The sequence below is a fragment of the Gymnoscopelus microlampas genome (genome assembly GCF_963454915.1).
Source record: "Gymnoscopelus microlampas genome assembly, chromosome: 23".
NCBI classification, from domain to species: Eukaryota; Metazoa; Chordata; class Actinopteri; order Myctophiformes; family Myctophidae; genus Gymnoscopelus; species Gymnoscopelus microlampas.
Window position 1 is genome coordinate 9191543 of NC_139960.1, and position 24720 is coordinate 9216262.

At 42.9% G+C, this 24720-nt stretch overlaps 1 protein-coding gene across 1 annotated transcript in view; it reads left to right on the forward strand.

Moving 5' to 3' along the window:
* The window catches only part of exoc4 (exocyst complex component 4), a 235221-nt gene that overhangs the window by 109843 nt on the left and 100658 nt on the right, over nt 1-24720 (forward strand). The window contains exon 11 of the mRNA XM_084049609.1: nt 6072-6168. Coding sequence (XP_083905735.1) covers nt 6072-6168 — 97 coding nt within the window. The remainder of the gene's footprint in view (nt 1-6071; nt 6169-24720) is intronic.

Consider the following 24720-nt stretch of genomic DNA (forward strand, 5'->3'; position numbering starts at 1 on the left):
ACACTGATGCAGATGTTTAGAGCATGAAATTAAACCGCTCACTGTCATCGCGGATACATGCAGAAGATAATTTGATGTGTGTGTGTGTGTGTGTGTGTGTGTGTGTGTGTGTGTGTGTGTGTGTGTGTGTGTGTGTGTGTGTGTGTGTGTGTGTGTGTGTGTGTGTGTGTTTGTGTGTGTGTGTGTGTGTGTGTGTGAATGAGATAGACAAATATGTTTGTGAAAGAGAGAGAGATATTGTGTATGTTAGCCAGTGATGGAAAATTAACTAAGTACATTTTGAGGTATTTGTACTTTACTTGACTATTTCCAATTTCCAATACTTTTACTTCTACACCACTACATCTCAGAGGCACATTTTGTACTTTTACTCCACTACAATAATTTGAAAACTTTAGTTACTTTGTAGATTTTGATTATTATAACAAAACATACATTAACCACTTCAGCCCTATACACATTTCGGCCATTTGAAAATAGCCGATCTACAAGCTCACAATGCGTCGCATCGCGACGTGTTGTGAGCTTGTAGATCGGCTATTTTCAAAAGATTTGTGTACATTTGAAAACTTGAAATGGGACATTATGCATAATGACTACTTTTACGTTTGGTTCTTTAAGTACATTTTGATGCCAATACTTAGTATTTATACATTGCAGTATTGATGCTTTTACTCAAGTAAAACATTTGAGTACTTTTTCCACCACTGATGTTAGCGTGCGTGTGCGTGCGTACATGTGTGTCGATACTGGTTGGTTGCAGTGGGTTTTGGGAAGGACACGGGGGGGGTTCAGTTTGAGGCTTAGCATCAGAGAGAGCGGTTTTGTGTTGTTAGTTTTGTTCAGGAGCCTGTAATCGAGTCTTAATTAAATTGGCATGAAGGGATGGTAGAGATGGCGTCGGAGGTTGAATTCAAACCTCAATCTCCATTCCCACTCAGCGACAACAACGGTGCTGTTCTGCAGATGCATCGGATCAGAATACAGAACATGTGCCATCGTCTGCAATGCGTTTTGATGGAACCAAAGCCCTTCTTCTCCTCCACTGTCTGCTCTTTGATTCTGGTGGCTGTTTGTATGCGATATCTGAGGCCCTGCCTGGGAACGTGTGGCAAAAAACTCGCTCACACAAGCACAAATTCAAGACACGGAGCTGTGGTTCAAAAACACGAACGCGCGTTGTTGCAGCATCATATGCGGGCCAGCGCATAAAGGCTATCAGCATGCTTTACACACACATTCTCCCTCAGTTCTTTACAGGATAGACGGCTTGGTCTACAGTATGTGCTGATTTTGCAAAAAAAAGAAGGAAAAAAAAACGTTACCTTCCACTTTATACCCTGGCTACGGCGCCTACCAGGGCAGAGGCAACAGGAAGGCAGAAGAGGAATCAAAACAGTCTTTCAATCCCATCGACACGTTCGGGTCCACAACATCCCTCAACCAGTTTTTTTACTTAATTTGTATTTGCAGATTTCCCTTCACAGTTACAATGCAGGAGTTCATATTCATAATTATGTAACGTTATCAAGCATCATATTCCAGTCCATTCATAAATGTCCATAATTGTTAGTGGTTGTTGTCCCGTTGGGTTCTATATTCAGTCCATTTTTTATTTCTTTTTTGATTGATTATTCAGATGTGTTTCTTTTAGACTCTTAAGATGCCTTTGTTCTTGGATGAATTGCTTTCTCTCTATTGTAATGCCCCATGTGCGTATGTCAGGGTGTCCTGCCATGTGGGTATCAATAACCCTATGAACCTAAAACTATTCTGTCCAAAGTCCAGAGCATGTCACCTCCAATTGTTTTTTTTAAGGAACAAGTTCCATTGAAGAAGGCATTGTGGAGTCCTGTAACAGGGAACAATGAAGCTGATCTGCATTTGAATGCCATGCGTTATCATCTGCCCCGGCTCTGCAGAGCCTCTTGGAAACATGGAAATGAGATTGATGGAAAGCTGTGAGCTATAAGCCGTGAGCTTTGTTGTGCCATGATGTGAAACCTGGGACATTTGATTTTTTTTTTTACACACACCGCACAGGCATCGTGGTCCCCTAATGGAAGTCTATTGTGATGCTGACATCATCTCATGTCCCAGTCAGTCCCTGTGAGTCACTATGTGACTGTGATGGGTTTGCAACGGGAGGCCGAGGAGGTCAAAGTTACTGTATATTGTTCACAGACGTGCCTCTCCCAATTAAAGGACTAGTTCACCAAATAAATGACTATTTCTAACGTTTACTGTACATACTACGCCGTGATCGTGCAGAGTTTTAGTTTGTAAAACATTTCCTGACGGTGAATCCTGAATCCAAAAATGAAGAAAGAAACGTGATGAATGGAATCATGCACAAAAGACGTGCACGCCTTGGCGCTCACGTGCATGTGAATAAGCTCCGGTTGAACCCCACGGACACGCCCATGTGCGTTCTTCGCTCGTGCATGAACCGGTTTAGCTTCCGGGTGTTACATTTTTTTCTTTGGTGATATTTCTGGAACGTTTCGCAGCGGACTTAAGGTAGAACAGAATGTACATGTAAATGATAATAATGAGCAGTGTTTTGGACTTTTGCTGTTATTTCGTGGAGTCTCAGATCAATTCCGTTCCAGTTCTGCGAGACCCTTTGCATTGCCTGGCGGTTGTGGTCAGATTGCTAGTAGGGGATTGTAGCTTTAAAATGAACCTACACATGGTTCAGTTGCTGGTGGAGTCAAAGGCCATGTCCGGATGAAGAAGTTTGTCCGCCGGATGTACAGTATAAACAAAAAAAAACGATGCTGGAACAACCCGGCTATCGGTGTGCTACTACCAGACCCAACATGATTAACATCCTGCTTTGTCCTCACATCAGCCTCTTGTCCTCCTGACAGAAGCCCAACCCCCCCCCCCCCCCTCTTCTTCCTTTGTGTCGAGGGACAATATCTTCCACGCCAAATCCGTGTCGCGGTTCTGTAATTCGGTTTTAAGCCATTAAGACCTGCAACGCATATGTGTCATTTTTTTAATTTGAGCTAAAAAGCAGTATTTTACACTTTGGCTATTCAAAAATAGCAGATCTACAAGCTCGTAGCGCGGCACCGAGTGCCGCGCTACGAGCTTGTAGATCTGCTATTTTTGAAAATTCGTAAAAACTTGTGCAAACCTTTGAATGTATATATTTTTAAAGCAAACATTTGTAACTCAAATCTTTGCTTTTGGGGGTCCCTGGAACAAAATATTTTGAGATGGGGGTCGGCGGCCAAATACGTATCATTTTGGGGGTCCTTGACATGAAAAAGATTGAGCACCACTGACATAGAAACTTAAGTTTTTCAGAAAACTGTTGGGATTTAGAAGACATTTGTAGAATCGGCTTCAGGTCTGACTGGGCTAATGAATAACATTGTCTGATCCTCCGCCGCATGGGGAGAGCGACGCTTTCTGCCTTGAATCCCCACAATTCAGATTCATCTGAGTTACACACGCATGCATGCACTAATATGAACTTATGTACACGCGGGGCGTGTGTGGCAGCTGTGGAGATCACACCATCGCACACTCCCCCACATGTGTCACACCGCACGCACACGGACATCACACGCACGCACACGCGCACATGCATGCAGTGGTGGAAAGTAACCAAGTGCATTTACTTTACTTAAGTACAATTTTGAGGTACTTTTACTTTACTGGAGCATTTCCAATTTCCTATACTTCTTTCTACTCCACTACATCTCAGAGACAAATATTGCACTTTTACTCCACTACAATTATTTGAACACTTTAGTTGCTATTTTGATTATTATTACAAAACATACATTAACCACTTCAGGCTTCATTTAAACTTTGGCTATTTTAAAATAACAGATCTACAAGCACACGTGTTGTGTGCTTGTAGTTATGCTATTTTTTAAGAAATGTTACAAGTTATCATATGATTTATTAATATTGATACTCTTACTGTAAGTACTTTTTCCACCACTGCACACATGCACGCGCACACGCACACGCACGTGCACACACACACACACACACACACACACACCCGCACCCGCACCCACACACACACACGCATATACCCAGCCTCCTGTTGTTTGGCTGACGGTTGGCTGCATTGACAGAGGGCTGCAATTTCTTCTCCATCAATTATATTGATTACTGCTGGATGAGTGGAGGTAATGAGCAATGGTTCTCTCTCTTTCTGTCCCTGTCTCTCTTTCTCCCTCCCTCCCTCCATCCTTCCCTCCTTCTCTCACCCCACCCCACTCCACCCCTCGGTCTGTGTCCCGTCACCTCCACCCAGCCTCACCTCACCCTCTCTCTCCACCCCGACCTCGCCCGCCCCCACCCACCCGCAATGATTTTCTGATTAACCCTGTTAGCTAGTAGGGTTCACCCACGCAGTAGTGCAGGGGCATGCTGCTGTAGGGTTCACCCACGCAGTAGTGCAGGGGCATGCTGCTGTAGGGTTCACCCACGCAGTAGTGCAGGGGCATGCTGCTGTAGGGTTCACCCACGCAGTAGTGCAGGGGCATGCTGCTGTAGGGTTCACCCACGCAGTAGTGCAGGGGCATGCTGCTGTAGGGTTCACCCACGCAGTAGTGCAGGGGCATGCTGCTGTAGGGTTCACCCACGCAGTAGTGCAGGGGCATGCTGCTGTAGGGTTCACCCACGCAGTAGTGCAGGGGCATGCTGCTGTAGGGTTCACCCCACGCAGTAGTGCAGGGGCATGCTGCTGGAGGGTTCACCCACGCAGTAGTCCAGGGGCATGCTGTAGTGATTTGGTTTGATTTATTAGGAAGTAATAACCATACAGATTAAACAAAATCATACATTTGTGGTTCCACCACATGAAAACATGACAATTACACTAAGGTACGTAAAATAACTAATTTGCATGACAAAAGGCATCACATATTACAACAAACAAAAAAAACACCCCATGAAGTATTGCGGGGGCACGCTCTGGGGTGCACCCACGCAGTAGATGCACCCCTATTTTCACTGGGGATGTTCAAAAGAACGGTTAAGGATATGTGCTTATTAATATAGCTGCTGCTGCTCTGATGTCTCTTTGAGGTAGATAGATTTTTTGCCTCAGAGATCTATTGCATTGTATTTACTTGAAGTGCACAACGTGAAGTTTGCATACAGGTTGTTTTTAATCCGTTATGATTTTAATTGGTAGGGTTCTTCTCAGCTGGAATGCTTACTGTAGTCAGTCTGTTTGTTGCGTTTTGTCCTGTGCTGTCCATGGGATTTGTGAAATATCCTTCGTCTTGCCCAGTGCATAGACTCTGTCACCATTTTTATTGGTGAAATAAAGGTTCTATATAGCAGTGGTTCTCAACCTTTTCAGGCCGCGACCCCCCAAAATGGTGGTAAAATAGTTGCCCAAAAAAAAAAGCTGTATAGCGTCTCTGTAGCAGATCTACAAGCTTGCCGATCTGCTACTCTGGATACTTTTGTGTGAGGCTGTAGTGTGATCAAATACGGCATTCATTTACGAAAAGACAAAAAAAGTTAGATAATGGAGATAAGAGTTTTCTGCCCGACAGCAACGCTTTAATAACGGTATAATAATCTATCTACGCTATAATAATCGAGCCCCAGTGTACCCGAGTTTCAGAATGACGGACGTGGACTCACCGTCCACACCCATATCGTTGCTGTCGGGCACAAACCTCTTATCTCCATATTCAAACTTGTTGTTTTTTCGTAAATTAACGCCCTACATGATCATACTACAACGTCACGCAAAAAACATCAAAAGCAGCAGATCTACAAGCTCGAAACGCGGCGCGAAGCGACGCGTTTCGAGCTTGTAGATCTGCTGCTTTTGATGTTTTTGAATTTGAATCTTGAAAAGTAACAGTTTTCGACAGATGAGGTTTCCGCCCGACAAAGACAATTTAGTTTCTTTCACTTATTTTCATTTTTTGTACAAATGCACACGCTGACACGCACACTGACGAGCACACACACACACACACACACACTGGCATGAGCGTGCATGTGTCCGTGTTCTGCCTGTCTTATCAGTCGTCTTATTAACATCCACCTCGTCTGTCTGCGTCTTCTTTTGGCAGGCGGAGCTGATGACAACCTGATCGAAGGAGGGGAGATGAAGTTTGTGTGCAAGCCAGGAGCCAGGAACATCACTGTGATCTTCCAGCCTCTCCTCAGGTACAGAACACACCTCCATAGCCAGGATTAGGATTCCAGAGTCTGTTAACGCTGATCTCTAATTAGAAATTAAGAAAAATGTAAAGGAATAGTTCACTCAAAAAATATCTTTTCTATCAATTACACACCCCACAATCTGGGAACCCATCGCCAAATAAAAAGGAAAAACAGCGCCCTCTGCTGTTTTTTACGCTTTCACTTGGCTCTGGGGGGAGCTGAATGGAGCACCCGTGCGCAAGGAAACCGGGGTTTTGGTCTGCCCTCAGCGCTCCACTTCCGGTGGTGCGCTTATGTTTTCATTCCCACTAACAATATTTCTACACGGAACACTAACACCACTTCTCCCAGAGAACATGGATGGTTTTGGTTATAAGCCCACTTGTTTCTATGATGAAAGAGCAAGTTAAAATGTGAATATCTTTCCGTGGTTTTGTCTGCTCCGAGGACGCTATTGTTAAATGAGTTTCAGTTTGTTTTCAGTGGGAAGCGAGAGCAGACAGTAAATCCCGCCCACTACATTTGATTTGGTAAAGTGTGGCCTGCTTCCTGATCTGAAGGCACGCCCACTTGTAGGCCAGTGCGTACGCGTTATGACGAACCCCACCGACAGATTCAAGCAGAGAGCAGAATCTGTTCTTGAGAGATTACACACCCCATGAAGCCTTGAATTCATGGAGATTGTTTTGTTTTTGTCGCACTCCTGAGCCAATGATTTGATGGAAAGATGCTAACATCTCCGGTAGGAGACTCAAAGTTGACACTTTGAGTCTCCTACCCGGAGCCGCCGCCGGCGGTCATCAAATTATTGGCATTTTGGGGGTGAACTGTCCCTTTAATGATAATTGTGTTAGCGTCCCACGCTGATTAACTGTATGTTCTGTAAACAGTGGCACCACACATGCCGCTGTGCAACAAGACAACATATTTTATAGTTATCGTTTTAGTTATTGTGCTCGATCTGAATGGCGCTTTAGTTGTGTCTATTTTAATGTTAATACATACTTTTTTTTGACAAAGCTGCTGTTGCTGTCCAATATTTCTTCACTGCTAGGACCCCCGCAGTATTAATTTTGGTGCGGTGAATCTCTGGTCATGTTTCAACAATGAATTCTGCGATTGCAGTCCTAGCACACTGTAGGCATGGGTTAGCCTGGTAAACCCTCCCTCCGGAAATCTCATTTCCATTTGATTTCAGGAGTGAGTCTGGCATGAACGCCCATTCTGCAATATTGGCTGTGTACGCCAAACTGACGAGCCTATCAGCGTCGTCGCTCATCGTTCTGTGATTGACAGCGACAGTTGGCCAATCAGGTGGCGAGTTCGAGTGAGCCCGAATGAAGCCGAGTGCAGCCTGAGTGAGACCGAAAAAAGACGAACGGCAGCCATTGTTGTTCTGCGAGTGCCTTCACGTCTTACTTTTGTTTTTAAAACGGTCTCAAACTTCTTTTTTGAGGCACGGAATTTACTGTTAAGATATCGTTTGGATAGAATTTAGTTGTTTAACTTCATATATGTGGTCAATTAATCATGACAGAGCCTATTTAAAAATATAAATTTAGAGAACCGGCAGGGGCGGGCAGTGACACGCATGTATCCCAATAAGGCAACCTATTTTGGGCATGGCCGTCTCAAAAGTCCCATTGCGTCACATTAGTCTGGAGGTGGTAAAAATGAACTGCTGAAGGGGAACAACGATCATTGGCTGAAGGGGTTGTCAGTCAACGGTATTACTCCCGCCCCAACTCCAGCCCACAGCCAATATTGCAGAATGGGCGATCAGGCCAGACTCACTCCTGAAATCAAATGGAAATGAGATTTCCGGAGGGAGGGTTTACAAGGCTAGGCATGGGTAGCGATGTCACCAAAAAAAAAAGACTACTAAAATGAATGTTACACCGTATGACTTTAACAGAGCCTAAGACCATGCATCTTGGGGGTTTGCAAGACATTTTCATACAGCAGCAAACACATGTATCAAAGTGTCTCTGCGCTGCCATCTAATGTTTGGACATTTTCACCCTGGTGTCCTGTCCAGTCCCCCTCTGGGCACTTTCTTGAATGTCAGGGTTGTTGTTTTTCGGAGGTACTGATGCATGGAATGCATAGAAAGTGGACACGAACAGACAGCCGGACATCTTTCGCTGCCCCACATCAGAGGATCGGGGGCTGCCGCGCTGCTCAGTAAGAGCAGAGACAGACTCAAACAGTGTGTGTGTGTGTGTGTGTGTGTGTGTGTGTGTCTGTGTGTGTGTGTGTGTGTGTGTGTGTGTGTGTGTGTGTGTGTGTGTGTGTGTGTGTGTGTGTGTGTGTGTGTGTGTGTGTGTGTGTGTGTGTGTGTGTGTGTGTGTGTGTGTGTGTGTGTGTGTGTGTGTGTGCGTAATCCCTTTAAACAGGAGCATAACAGCATTGAGACTTACTCACGCAGTTCCTATAAGTAGTCCACCATGACAGTAACAACTGAAGTATACAAACCCCCCCTCACACACAAACACACACACACACACACACACACACACACACACACACACACACACACACACACACACACACACACACACACACACACACACACATGCGCGCCACTTCCATTCAGCGTGTTCCCTTAACCCTTTAAGATCGGGAACGCATCTCTGTCATTGTAAGATTTCTTTGGCTATTCAAGTGCCGCGCTCTGAGCTTGTAGATCTGCTATTTTTGAAAAATCGTGAAAAATGTGTGCAAATCCATGAATTTATATATATTTTTAAGCAACCATTTTTGACTCTCTTACAACTTCTGGGGGGGGGTCGCTGGAACAAAACATTTTGAGATGGGGGTCCACGGCCATATCATTTTTGAGAACCACTGATATTATAGCAAATATGTTTTTTCAAAAAACTGTTTAGAAGACATTTGTAGAATCCCCAGAAGCAAAGATTTGAATTACAAATGTTCACTTTGAAAATACATATATCCAAAAATTGTTCACGATTTAAAAAAAATAGCAGATATAAAAGCTCATAGCGCGGCACTCGGTGCTATGAGCTTGTATATCTGCTATTTTTTAATTGCCAAAGAAATCTCAAAATTACACAGATGCGTTCCCGGTCTTCAAGGGTTAAACCAGGGTATTGTTCCGTCCATATCGAATCCCCCGTCCGTCAAAAAGATGGACACTCACAGACACTGACATTACACACAACGCTGGGACATCATGACTCAATACCAGTAAATTGTCGACTAATCCGATTAGCCGTCCTCTTAGAGGGAGGGCCAACCTATCGATTTCAACCCTTTTAAAAGTTTTCGCAGAACCGTCCTTACATCACAACAACGCATGGGGGATGACGTGATACCGTAATATGCCTCTAGATTGTTTTCCTGGTGTTTTTTTGTCTTGACATGGGGATGTTTAAATTAGGATTTAGTGACACCCCACTTTAACCCATTAAGACCGGGAACGCATCTGTGTAACCACTTTAACCATTATGTTATACTTTGGCCATTCAAAAAAAGCAGATACTGTATACAAGCTCTGAGCATCTATTTTTGAAAACATTTGAAAATGTGTGCAAATCTTTGAATGTTTATATTTTTTAAAGCGAATATCTTTTACTCAAATCTTTGCTTCTGGGGGTCCCTGGAACATTTTGAGATGGGGGTCCACAGCCAAATACTTTGTAGCAACATAATTTTATGATTATAGCAACGTAAGTTAAAAAAAAAAACCTAGAAAAAAACTTTTTTTTTAAATGATCAGACGTTTGGACTGTAGAATCCCCAGAAGCAACGATTTGAGTTAACATTTTTCGTTTTGAAAAAATATATATATTCAAAGATTTGCACACATTTTCATGATTATTCAAAAATAGCAGATCTATCTGCTATTTTTTTTAAAGCCAAATAAATCTTAAAATGACCCACGGATGCGTTCCCGATATTAAGGGGTTAAACTCTGATTGTGTTCTCCATTACATTCTAGCATACCGAGGAATCGCCTTGAGCGGTAATATTCCGTGTCTGGCTGGCTCTCCCGCGTAGCCGCGAGGCCCCAGTAGGCCCGGTATAAATCTAATAGTAAAGACTTATAATTAGATTGGCCCGGCATGCAGTGATACATCACACTCTAGCCTCCATTAAACACTCAGTTTGCTGTTGGGTGCTCAAGTACACAACGCTGGGGCCTGGTCGTTGTCCCCCCCACCCCCTGCATTAAGACTTGATGAATGTGGCTTTATGTTGCCTTGTGTTTCGTCAGTGTCGTTTGCCACCCCCCCCCTCTTTAAAACATAACCAGCCATTTCCTGGATTCAGATGACTTGATGCTTTTAACCCTTTAAGGCCCGGGAACGCATTCCATGTCATTTTCAGATTTCTTTGGCTATTTAAAAAAATAGCACATATACAAGTTCATCGTGCCGCGCGATTTGTAGATCTGCTTTTTTTTTTTTAAATAGTGAAAATTTTTGCAAATCTTTGAATATATATTTATTTAAGCGAACATTTTTAACTCTGTTACAACTTCTGGGGGTCCCTGGAACAAAATATTTTGAGATGGGGGGGGGGTCCACAGCTAAATATATTTTCAAAGAAACTGTTAGGATTTAGAAGACATTTGTAGAATCCCCCAGAAGCAAAGATTTTAGTTAAAGATGTTCGCTTTAAAAAAAAAATATAAAAAAAAAAAAATCCACAATAATAAAAATAAAAAAAAAAACAGATCTACAAGCTCATAGCGCGGTACTCGGTGCCGCGCTATGAGCTTGTATATCTGCTATTTTTGAATAGCCAAAGTATAAGATAATGGTTAAAGTGGTTACAATCTAAAATGACACAAATGCGTTCCCTGTCTTAATGGGTTAAAGTTGGCGTGCCCACATATACGCACACTTCCATTTCCTTCCTAGATGATGATCATTGGGTACTACTGATATAGTATCCCCATTCTTTCTACCAAGAACTACATTTAAATCGGCACTATCTAACTTGATTTTTGAGAATAAAATGTAATTTTATCAAGCAGGCCGGCGCTAATGGTTCAATGGTAAACGTCTCAGCACTTGCGCGGGAAACCGGGTTCAAATCCGGGGTGGAAGAAGAGGAAAGTTACGTAGTGCAGCTTTAAGTGTTGACAAGCTGTTTTTTTTTTTGTCCTGTGGACACATTCAGCGAATTAAAAAAATAATAATGTTATCGACTTTTTAGTCACACCAAAGCATGTCGCTTTCGCCACGTGGAAATAACGCTCTCTTTGAGCACTTCTCCTATTCACAACAACACTGGTGTAGTAAAAAAAATGATTTTTGCATGTCTGGATTTAACCCATTAAAGGGATAGTTCACCCTAAAAATATTTTTTTTTCTATCGATTAGTCACCACATGGAGACTTGAATTCATGTATATTTTTCAGTTTTTGTCGCATTCCTAATCCAATAATTTGATGACCAGTGGACCGGTAGGAGACACAAAGGAGACTCTTTGTCTCCTAACCTAACGGAACCACCGCCGGGTCATTATAGCAAATCATAGCCCTATACTCGATCATACTGCAGCATCACACCGTAGCATCAAAAGTAGCAGATCTACACGCTTGAAACGTTTTGAGCTTGTAGATCTGCTACTTTAAATTCCTTGAAAAGTAACAGTTTAGTATAGTAGCTGTCGGGCAGACAACCGTGTAGCGTGTTTTGAGCTGGGCTATTTTCACTATCTTTCAGATTCTGAAAGTGAAAGAAAGTGGTTTAGTGTGTTTGCGGTTCTTTAACCCTTTAAGACCTGAAACCGATTCTACAAATGTCTTCTAAATCCCAAGAGTATTCTGAAAAAAAAATTATGTTTCTATATCAGTGGTTCTCAAACATTTTCATGTGAAGGACCCCCAAACTTGTATGTATTTGGCCGCGGACCCCATCTCAAATTATGTTGTTCCAGGCACCCCCAGAAGCAAAGATTGGAGTTAAAAATGTTCGCTTTAAAACAATATATATTTAACGATTTACACACATTTTTACAAATTTTCAAAAATAGCAGATCTACAAGCTCATAGCACGGCAGTGCCGTGCTATGAGCTTGTAGATCTGCTATTTTTGTATAGCCAAAGTGCAAAATAATGCTTTTTTAGCTCAAATCAAGAAGTGACACAGATGCGTTCCAGGAATTAATGGGTTAAAACAAATTGAACCAATAAAAAGTACGAACACGAGCATTGTGACTAAACAATAACTACATTGGATCCATTGGAACACAGGTTCTTGTTTTCGTCCTCTTCCATTTCCTGAAAGGAAACCTGGACTTACCCGACAAAGACACTTATTGATCGTCTCTCCTATAAACCTCCAGTTGGTTGCTGTGAAGGAAAAATAGAGCTGTGCTCAAGTATCAACAACACAACGTTCAGATCAATACCGTGTGTGTGTGTGTGTGTGTGTGTGTGTGTGTGTGTGTGTGTGTGTGTGTGTGTGTGTGTGTGTGTGTGTGTGTGTTTTATGGCGGGGGTTCTCAAACTGTGGGGTTTCATATATGTTTTTGTTTTTATGCGGTGGGGGGAACGGGGGAGATGATTAGCTTAATGTGTCAACATTGTTTTCTCACTCCACTGTAAACAATTAACCTACGGTATAAGTCAGGGGTCTTCAACAGGGGGTCCGGGACCCCTGGGGGGTCCTCAGAGTTACTACAGGGGGTCCGCCAAATATTTGTGTGATATGATTTTACTTTTTACATTAACCACTTGAACCCTAGCATCCCTTTTTTAAGGAGAACTTCACCCAAAAAATAGCAGATCTACAAGCTCACAACGCCTCGCGCTGCGAGGCGTTGTGAGCTTGTAGATCGGCTATTTTTTGGTAAAGAGGTGTTTGGTGTAGAGGGAAAAAAGAGCAGACCAAGTAAACAAAAAAAGTTAAATCTGAAACAATTTTATACACTATAGAGGGGGTCCCTGCTTCATCTGTCTCTCAGCTAGGGGGTCCTTGGCCTGAAAACGTTGAAGACCCCTGGTATAAGTGTTAAGGTCTGGAAGGGTTGGTGGCGGTCACTGTTTGACAGGATATGGTTATCTGCACCTTTTCTAAAGTGACAATTTAAGGATTTTTAAGACATTTGTGTGTGAGAGAGAGCCAGAGAAAGAGAGAGAGAGATCTGTCAGTGCATCTACTTATTTGTGTGTATAGTGTATGTGCATACAGTCGACACAACCTTTATTCACACTTAAACGATAACGGCATGGACGCGCACCCCCCCGACACGCACGCACGCACGGGCAATTATGTAATAATTGTGACCGCGGCCTGAAGTTGCACAATATCGTTGCGCTCGGGCGGAGACCTTACTTCTCCATATTTAATCTTTTCATTTTTTAATGTTCTATTTTATATTAATGGCATGTCTTATCATTTATTAACCTGCCCTATTTTAGACTTTGTCATGTGATAGTCTCGCCAGAAGTAGCAAAAAATCTAAAAAGCTCACAGACTCATTGAGACAGACTGGCAGTTGAACAAAGTCATGTGCCTAATATTCTGCAGTGGTGGAAAAAGTACTCTAATGTTTTACTTAACCCTTTAAGACCTGAGGCGATTCTTAAAAAAAATCTAAATCTCAACAGTTTTTTGAAAAAAATCTGGAAAATATTTTTTTGAAATTTTTCAAAAATAGCAGATCTACAAGCTCATAGCGCGGCACTCGGTGCCGCGCTATGAGCTTGTATATCTGCTATTTTTGAATAGCCAAAGACATCTAAAGTGACACAGATGCGTTCCAGGTATCAATGGGTTTAAAGGACGACTTCACCGATTTTCAACCTATCTTCATATAATTGGTCCTCACTAATACTCATGATAAAATTGTACAATTTTTTTCTACTTGGTCTGTGTCTCATAGGAGGCCTGTGGACAGTCCAGAAACCCGTCTACCAGTGACATCATCGTTAGGCAAGATTTTTTTTTCCAACAAGATTTCACATTTTTTATTTAGATTTTTATTAACACGAGAACAATGGCTTCTTTTATTGCATTGCAACTTTCCAGGAATAGAAAGCCTGCAGTTTCTATTAGCTTGGATTCCCCATTGATGATGTCACTGGTAGACGGGACTCTGAAATGTCTACAGCCCTCCTCTGAGACACAGACGATTGAAAATCGGTGAAGTCGTCCATTAAGTAAAAGTATCAATATTGCAATGTAGAAATACCTGTTACAAGTAAAAGTCTGGAATCTGCTTTTGTAGTAGAAGTGGTCTGGATATGAAGATGCATATCTAGGCACATCTCTAATGTGGACATAATTGAAAATCATACCATCTAAATAGGTAGTTCTCAAACCTTTTTTACATGTCAAGGACCCCCAAATCAATATGTTTTTGGCAGCGGACCCCCATTTGAAAATGACTTTGTGCCAGGCATCCCCACACACCATTTGTGTTGTTTAAAATGTTTCAAAAATAATCTTGCTTGTGTAGTTAAAGTAATGCATTGATACCACACGTTAACGCATGCACGTGCAGACGCGCACACACACACACACACACACACACACACACACACACACACACACACACACACACACACACACACACACACACACACACACACACACACACACACACACACTGCTGTTCTCTCTTTACTAATCTTTTCCTCCTCTCTTGTTCCCCCCCCCCCCCCCAGGGAATTACAGATCAGGGCGAGAGAGGGATTTTACACTGGAAAGGTCAGCAAGAGAGAGAAAGAGAGAGAATTACAGAAAGGAAAGGGGAGGTGGAGGAGAAAAGAACAGGTGGGAGGAACAAAAGAAAAGAATAGAGAAGCAAAGAAAGAAAGAAAGAAAGATATCAGGGAAGCAGTGGAGAACGACGCGATAGAATACCGCTGCAACTCAGCCACTATTTTCTCAGCAATTGTCCGATCGATGACGTTTTTGACTAATCTAATAACTGAGAGTTGTTTTATCTTTATTTATATCGCTGTTGTCGGGCAGAAACCTCGTATCTCGTAAAGTGTTTTCTTAAATGAATGCCTTAAAATGTGTTGCACAGAAACAGTGAAAATAGCCGATCTACATGCTTGTAAATCTGCTTTTTTCACTATTTAAATGTTTTATAAAATAATAAAAAGGAACGGTTTTGGGCATTCAAGGTTTTCACTCGACAGCGACCATATATAAATATTTTTGTAAGTATCAACAAATCAACCACAAATCCGTGGAAATAGCAGTTCGGCTATTCCCACTGTTCATATAAAGTTATTAAATGATGTAAGTTATTTGTCATATCTGCCGTTTTAAGTACAATAGTTGGGTAAATATACTGAATGTTGGGCATTGGGGACACAGAGAGGACACTGGCTAATGTCCTCGCCTGGCAAGATCAGAATTAGATTAGAATTTTAGACTCTGCACACACTCACACACACACACACACACACACACACACACACACACACACACACACACACACACACACACCATGATGTGCATCGATACACGCGCATGTGCTGTGGACGTGTGCACGTGGATTCACACGAACGCAGGCCTTTGAAGTTTGTGCCAGACGACTAGGTCAGCACGACACAGATGTTCACAGAGCCATGCTGTTCCCTCTAATACCAACCCCACACACACACACAGCGCAGCAAGCGATTGTCCCTGATTGGCTGTATTAGATTGGGATTACTCATGAGATTTAGATGTGCCTTTTGTGTGTGTATGTGTGCGTGTGTATATACGTGCATGTGTGTGTGACAGCTGATAATGAAGTAATATCGTATCGCATACATGGGTGTGTGTGTGTGTGTGTGTGTGGATGGGTGCGTGCATAGGTGCACGTGTGTCCGTTATTAGCGGTGGGTGGATTAAGATGAGACGTTGTAGCTTCTTTTAAAAGAGAGTGTAATAATTGAACGCAGCCTGCTGGTTGGTTGCTATGAAAGGAGCTAACTGTGACGCAGAATGTCCTTTAACCCTTTCAATCCGGGAACGCATCTGTGTGTCACTTTAGATTTCTTTGGCTATTCAAAAATAGCAGATCTACAAGCTCATAGCACAGAGTGCTATTTTTTAAAAATCGTGAACATTCTGTGCAGATCTTGAAATAATTTCTTAAGGTAAAAACTTCTGGGGGGTCCCTGGAACAACATCTTTTACAAATGTTGGAGTTGTTATTCAAAAGATTCGCGCACATTTTCACGATCTTTCTAAAATAGCAGATCTACAAGCTCATATCGCGGCACTCGGTGCCGCGCTATGGGCTTGTAGATCTGCTATTTTTCAATAGCCAAATAAATCTAAAATGACAGAGATGTGTTCCTGGTCTTAATGGGTTAACACTGAATGGAAGCTGTCGCTATGGAACACAGAGAGTTACTCCTTCCCACTGTTAGTCTTTCTACCATCTGCTCTTTCGCAGGAAAACTGCCGATCTACAAGCTCGCCATGTGTTGCGAGCTTGTAGATCAGCAGTGTCCTAGTCTGGGAGGGTTAGCGTCGGAGCTTGGACAGCAGGGGCGCGGCCACTGCGTTGTGATTCAAATCAACAGCCAATGAAGAAAAGGGGGCGGGATCCACATGCAGTGGGTCTTGCATCTAAATAGGATCGACGGGAAGCAATTTCCCCTTGAGAAATTTCGGCCGCCATTGTTGTGTACTGCTGTTTGCCTCTCGTCGGACTTTTTAGACGAGTTGCACAGCTCTCAGACCGGTAAGAGGCGTGTCCGCTCAGATTCTGAGCGGACGTCACATCCCGCCCACGAATACAAGGGCTCTGGCCCAGAAGTTCCTTCGCCCCGCGAGAGCTGGCGAGAACTTCTGGGAACTCAGATTAGCAGTGTCCAGGCCAACGCCAGCATAGGGATGCTATAGGGTTCATGTGGTTTAAAGGGATAGTTCACCCTCATTGAACATTTTTTTTTGTTTTTGTCGCATTCCTGATATGTTCCATTGATTTGAGCTAAAAATCATTATTTTACACTTTGGGCTATTCAAAAATAGCAGATATTCAAGCTCGTAGCGCGGCACTCGGTGCCGCGCTACGAGCTTGTATATCTGCTATTTTTGAAAAATCGTGAAAATGTGTGCAAATCTTTGAATCTATATTTAAAGCTATTTAAAGCGAACATTTTTAACTAAAATCTTTGCCTCTGGGGGGTCCCTGGAACAACATATTTTGCTGGGGGTCCGCGGCCAAATACGTATAAATTTGGGGGTCCTTGACATGAAAAAGATTGAGCACCACTGATATAGAAACATACGTTTTTGAGAATACCGTTGAGATTTAGGAGACATGTAGAATCGGCTTCAGGTCTCAATGGGTTAAGGTAAGGAAAACCCTGAAGTACTTTATAAAATCCTGTAGATTCCCCCATCCATCCATTCGTCTGCATGTATACGTGTCTCTGCTCTCCTCATGTCCTTCACCATCTAAACGTCAAGGTGAAGACCGAGTGTTGGCAGATGCAGTGGTGGGAAAAGTACTTGGATATTTTTCTTTAAGTAAAAGCTGCAATACCACGATATAAAAATACTCTGTTACAAGTAAAAGGCCTCAGTTCAAAATGTTACTGTGTGTACTTGTAAAAGTATAAAAAGTATTGGCTTCAAAATATACTTAAAGCTCCAAAAGTAAAAGTACTAAAATGTTTAGAAAATAGCAGATCTACAAGCTCACAGCGTGTTGCGATGTGACGGGTTGTGAGCTTGTAGATCGGCTATTCTCAAATAGCCTATAGGTATAAAATAGGGCTAAAGTGGTTCATGGATGTTTTGTAATGTAATCATTTATATCTGCAAAGTAACTAGTAACTAAAGCTTTCAAATAATTGTATGCGAGTAAACAAATAATAATATTTGCCTCTGAGATGTAGTGGAGTAGAAGTAAAAGTATTGAAAATGGGAAATACTCCAGTAAATAAAATAAAAAAAACTCAAAATTGTACTTAAGTACAGTACTTGAGTAAATGTACTTAGTTACTTTACACCACTGGGAAGATGGAAGGTCTTATGCCCTCCTTCCTTTGCATTCAGTCTTTGTCCTCTCCTTCTCTCTGTCTCCCCCTCCCTCCCTCCCCTCCCTCTCTGTCTCCCTCTCTCTCTCTCTCTCCCTCCCTCTCTCTCCCTCTCTCTCTCTCCTCCCTCCCTCTCTCCCTCTCTCTCTCTCCTCCCTCCATCCTCCGTGCATCCTTTCGGTTCCCCTGACGACCTGAAGCTGCCACTCTGTGTTATTGTCACTCCAGCGGGCTTCACCGGCATCCCCCCCCACACACACACACACACACACACGCACACGCACGCACACACACACACACACACACACACACATCACAGCCAAAGCCTTTGATTGGCCGGGTTAGCCTTTCCAGGTCGACGAGCCGCTGCCTGATAATAACATTGTTTGATTGCTGGAGTGGAGATGTAATTGATTGATCCGCTCGCCGTGTCTGTCTGTCTGCGGGGGGGGGGGGGGGGGGGGGGGGGGCGGTCTTCAGACGCGAGCAGCCCAGGCAGGCAGGCAGGTGGGTGGGAGGGAGGTGGGGCTGTTGATTCGCCCAGGCATAGCACTTGATAACTAGACACGCACGAACGAACGCACGCACGCACGTACGCATGCACGCACACACACACACACACACACACACACACACACACACACACACACACACGCACACACACACACACACACACACACACACACACACACACAGACACACACACACGCTTGGATTGAAGCTCTCAGTCGACAGGACTGATTTCCGGTCGATGCAAAAATCAGTCTGAAATCAGATTTCAGACTGATTTTGCGCACCGAAAACAGCCGATCTACAAGCTCCACAGCGCAGTGTCACTGCGAGCTTGTAGATCGACTGTTTTCGTGTATTCGTTGTTTTAAGATGAAAGCGTATTTGAATCGAAACTAACAATAGAATACGTGTTCTTTTTTTTTATCAAAAAAAATGTATCCCATGATTTTTGTAACCCTTATTTTTCACCCGGTGCCAATTTTCTAAGTGATCCTGGGCGCTACACTCCCCTCACCAGCCTAGGGAGGCCAGGGCCGAGCTCATGCCTCCTTCAATGCATGAGAGACAACTGACCTTCTTGTCACCTGACAGGGGGGAGGTAGATAGAATACATGTTCAGAACGATTAAAGTCGGGAATGATACAAGTCAGCAACGATATGCCCCTCCCACTTATGCACTATATGATGTACCCGTTGCACCCATTGTCAGAGTACCCGTTTTACCCATCTGTCTGTCTGTGCCCATTTATCGTCATAGACGGAGATCCCTGGCGTCATCAGTATATATACCCATATTGCATGCCCATGTAACGTAACATTGTACCGTTTCAACGTCAACCGCGGTAATAACCAACTACAGTTGAGAACAGTGTTGCCAGATGCTGTGAGAGAAACAAGCAACCAGGTCTAGGAAAACCAGCCCAAAAGAAGCGACTATGGGCCACATGAGCACTTTTAACATATACATCAGCTATTTGAAAATAGCAGATCTACAAGCTCACAACAGGTCGCATCGCGGCGCGTTGTGAGCTTGCAGATCGGCTATTTTCAAATACAATCTTGCAGGGAAATTATAATAAGCAGATCTGGCAACCCTGGTTGTGAATCATAAGTCTTTCCCTTTAACACATCGGGTGCCGAACACGGTCTGAACCGTGTGTTTAGTCTTTTTGTTTTTTTCATTTTTCTCCGCGCGGGCGGGGCTAGAGCAGCTCTGGGAGCACCCATTGTAATCCTGCGAAGGAAGTGCCAGATCGCTCACCGGAAACAGAAAAATTAATCCCATCCGCTTCCTGTCTATTTCCTACTTTGAAACGCCTATATCTTCGAATCTGTTTCCTGTGGGGAAAACCGGTCATGCGCGATGCGCAATCCCCCCCCCCCCGTTGTAACTCGCGAGGGAAATGTTATGGTTCCAGGCTGTAGCCAGTCTCATGGCACAACATGAATCGATGCTTTTTTTTGCGTGGATTTGCTTGTAACGCACGCGGAAACTTTAAACAGCAAAGCGCAGTCAATGGGGAGAATGCTGGCACCCACGGTAAGTTGTTATGAAAAAATGCTGGCACCCGATGTGTTATATCACACCTGCAGTATAAATGAACCAGGGTCTGACATTTAGGAATGCCTGAATGCCCACGCGTATTCACAAACCCACCGTCAAGAGACGGTAGATTTATTATTTTGTATCCCACACTTTTGTAACCCATATTTCCCCCAGTGCCAATTGCCTAAGCATGTAATCATGGGCGCTACGCTCCCTCTTCCAGCCTGGGGAGAGCTCCGACCTGAGCTCATGCTTCCTGCAATGCATGAGGAGCTATAGCATGCCGCTTCTTATCACCTGACAGGGGGGGGAGTTTCCCCGGTAGGACGTAGCGAGTGGAAGGAACACGTTATTCCAAACCAGTTCCTTTCCCCTCCATCAGGCGCCCCGGCTGACCAGGGGGAGGCAGTATAGAGACCAGGATTACTACATGTATTTTTGTGAGGGTATCTACCCTAGGGGACACGGGGAGAACATGCAAACTCCACACAGAAAGGCCCTTTCGCCAAACCCACCTAGGGTATGGGCACTGATGACACGGAGGAGAGAACACGCTCCCCAGCGCCCACAGCGTCCCCGGCGGGAATCGAACCCAGGACCTTCTAGCTGTGAGGCGACAGCGCTACCGACTGCGCCACCGTGCCCCCTCTGCAACAGGCTGAAATGGCAGAGGTTTAGCCGCCATTTACACGCACAGTCGGCCCCTATTTTTTTTTTCCCCTTCGAATTGCCCACTTGTGAGTTCAGAAACTGTTGTGCACGCAGGCCGTCTCGGGAGTGACGCCGCTCTGTTTTCATTACAGTTAAGTTTAAACGACTTCAGCTCCCATTTAGTGAGTGATTAAACGGTACTTACACCCAGGTAATTACTGTTCCATCCTCACCGAGGTCCAGTGCTCTCCTGTCAGGGCGGCCGGGGCCGATATATATTCTGCCAAGAGACTGAATTTATGCTGTTTCGGTTTCATAGAAAGCTTGTGGGGATTTTATAGTCATTATCGCCGTGGCTGGCTCTTTGGCCGTGGCTTGCAGAATGCGTTGGAGGATGCAACTTTTTCAAAACTTCTCCCTCTCGGAAAAGCCCCCTGTTCCTCCTCCTCCTCCTCCTCCTCATCATCGACAACGTTCGCTGCTCTGCAGTCCTTTTACAATCCATTTAGTCGTTAGCTAGTCAGCCTTTCTGCGGTATAGACTTAACCCATTCACTCCGGGAACGCATCCGTGTCATTTTTAGATTTGTTTTGCCTATTAAAAAAATAGCAGATCTACAAGCTCATAGCGCGGCACCGAGTGCCGCGCTATGAGCTTGTAGATCTGCTATTTTTTTGGGGGAAAAAAAATGAAAATGTGTGCAAATCTTTGGGAAAAATAATAATATATATATATATATATATATATATATATATATATATATATATATATATATATATATATATATATAACATTACATTACATTATATATACATTCATAGATTTTTTTTACTCAAATCTTTGCTTCTGGGGGTCCCGGGAACAACATATTATGAGATGGGGAGGTCCTGCGGACAAATTAATGTCATTTTGGGGGTCTTTGACACGAAAAATATTGAGAACGAACCACTGATATTATAGCAACACAAAGTAAAAGATTAAAAAAAAATGAAAAAAACGTTTAGGATTTAGAAGATATTTGTAGAAACCCCCAGAAGCAAATATTTGAGTTAAAAAATGTTGCTTTATATTTGCGTATATAGCAGATATACAAGCTCATAGCGTGGCACGGTGCGAGCTTGTATTATATCATGCAATGTTTTAATGGCCCAAAGTATTAAAAATAATCGTTATAGCTAAAAAATCTATACGCGTTCCCGGATTGAATGGGTTAAACTTGCTGACCGGCACACCGTGAAAGTGCTCTCTGACGCAAGGCAGGGGGTTTACTTAACAGCTAAGCAAGGAGGAGAGGAGAGGGGTTTGAGTTTTCCTCTGGTTTCATACTCAACAGACCGTTTGCAACCAGTGTCTTCAACATGACTTGGACCAGTATACTCTCACTAGAACATGGAGATAGAGGCAACGATCCTCACCTCTTCTATCCCCTCCCATGGTTGAGATTACAGCTTTCAAACAATGGCTTTTTCTTAATTCCTACTGCCATCCTTTCATATCTTAACTGGATTTCTCCCATTAACTCATTCAGTGCCATTGACGTCGCCGACGTCACGTTTTTATAAGCCCAGAGTGCCAATGACGTCGCCGACGTCATGACATTTTTTTTTCAGAACCCAAGATATCATGATTTGAAGATTTGCTGCTCCATTCACTTCTTGTTTAACATCTTACTGAAAAAGGCTGTATCTCGCTTCCTAAGCACTTTTTTTTTTTACAATTTATTTTTGGCACTCAGAGCCAAACTGACAGAAATAAGTCAGGCACTGAATGAGTTAAGACCGGGAACGCATCTGTGTCATTTTAAGATTTTATCTGGCTATTCGAAAATAGCATATATACAAGATATGCAAGCTTGTAGATCTGCTATTTTTGAAAAATCTAGAAAATGTGTGCACATCTTTGAACTCAATTTTGAACTCAAATATTCGCTTCTGGGGGATTCTACAAATGTCTTCTAAATCCTAACAGTTTTTTTTTTAAACTTATGTTGCTATAATATCAGTGATTCTCAAACTTTTTTCATGTCAAAGACCACCCAAAATAATATGTATTTGGCCGCGGACCCCCATCTCAAAATATCTTGTTCCAGGGAGCCCCCAGAAGCAAAGATTTGAGTTACAAATGTTCGCTTTAAAAATATATATTATTCAAAGATTTGCACAAATGTTCACTATTTAAAAAAAAATAGCAGACCTACAAGCTCGTGAGCTGGTAGATCTGCTACTTATGAATAGCCAAAGACATCTTAAAATGACACACAGATGTGTTCCCGGTCTTAATGGGTTAACCCATTAAGACCTGGAACTGTGTCATTTTTAGATTTGAGCTAAAAAGCATTATTTTACACTTTGGGCTATTCAAAAATAGCAGATCTACAAGCTCATAGCGCGGCACCGAGTGCCGCGCTATGAGCTTGTAGATCTGCTATTTTTGAAAAATTGTGAAAATGTGTGCAAATCTTTGAATATATATATTTTTAAAGCCAACATTTTTAACTCAAATCTTTGCCTCTGGGGGGTCCCTGGAACAACATATTTTGATGGGGGTCTGCGGCCAAATACATATAATTTTGGGGGTCCTTGACATGAAAAAGATTGAGCACCACTGATATAGAAACATACGTTTTTCAAAAAACTGTTGGGATTTAGGAGACATGTAGAATCGGCTTCAGGTCTCAATGGGTTAACTGAAGTGTGCGTGTGCGTGTGTGTGTGTGTGTGTGTGTGTGTGTGTGTGTGTGTGTGTGTGTGTGTGTGTGTGTGTGTGTGTGTGTGTGTGTGTGTGTGTGTGTGTGTGTGTGTGTGTGTGTGTGTGTGTGTGTGTGTGTGTCTGTTCACACTCATAAAAAAAAGGCACGATCGCAAGCTTTTCACCAGCTTCCCAATTATTATAATTCAGACGTTTGTGTTTAGCTCCAATTTTGTCTCTCATAACCGCCCGGCTTCTCAGCCACTTGTCGGCTGCGAGCAGAACCGAGTGGAGGGCCATCTATCTGTGAGGATAATTAACCCTCTGCAAAAGGACCAAAACCACCAATTAGTAGATCAACAAACAATCCTTTCTGAGGGAGTTTGGAGACGCTTTAACCCATTAATACCTGGAACGCATCTGTGTCACTTTAGATTTCTTTTGCTATTCAAAAATATCAGATCTACAAGCTCATAGCGCGGCACCGAGTGCCGCGCTATGAGCTTGTAGATCTGATATTTTTGAAAAATCGTGAAAAAAAATGTTTTAGATTTTTTTTCAAAAATAATTTAGGATTTAGAAAATTCGAAGAAAATAGAAGCGGCCTCAGGTCTTAAAGGGTTAATGAGGTTTAACGACTTTGCTGACTCGTCCAGTTGTCTAGAAAGCTGTTCACAGAGAAAGTGTTATCATGCAGGCTCCACACTGCTTATTTCTGACACACACTTGTGTTATTATGTCGTTGCTGTCAGGCAGAAACCTCTTTTCTCCGTATTTTAACTTATTTTTTGTAAATCAATGCCTTTTTGATCACACTGAAGTACAGTACTTGAGTAAATGTACTTAGTTACTTTACTCCACTGGTGCAGAGCAGATTAGCATCCACATCTACTTTATGCAGAGGTGGGAAAAGTAATCAAATGTATTACTGAAGTAAAAGTGTTAATATCGCAATGTAGAAGTACTCTGTTACAAGTAAAAGTCTAGAATAAAAAAAATACTAAAAGTACAAACGTATTGGTATCAAAATGTGCTTAAAGTACCAAAAGTAAAAGTACTCAAATGTTTCAAAATAGCAGATCTACAAGCTCCCAACGAGCTTGTAGATCGGCTATGTTCAAATAGCCTAGGTATAAAATACCTAGTATAAAAGTACTAATATTTGCCTCTGAGATGTAGT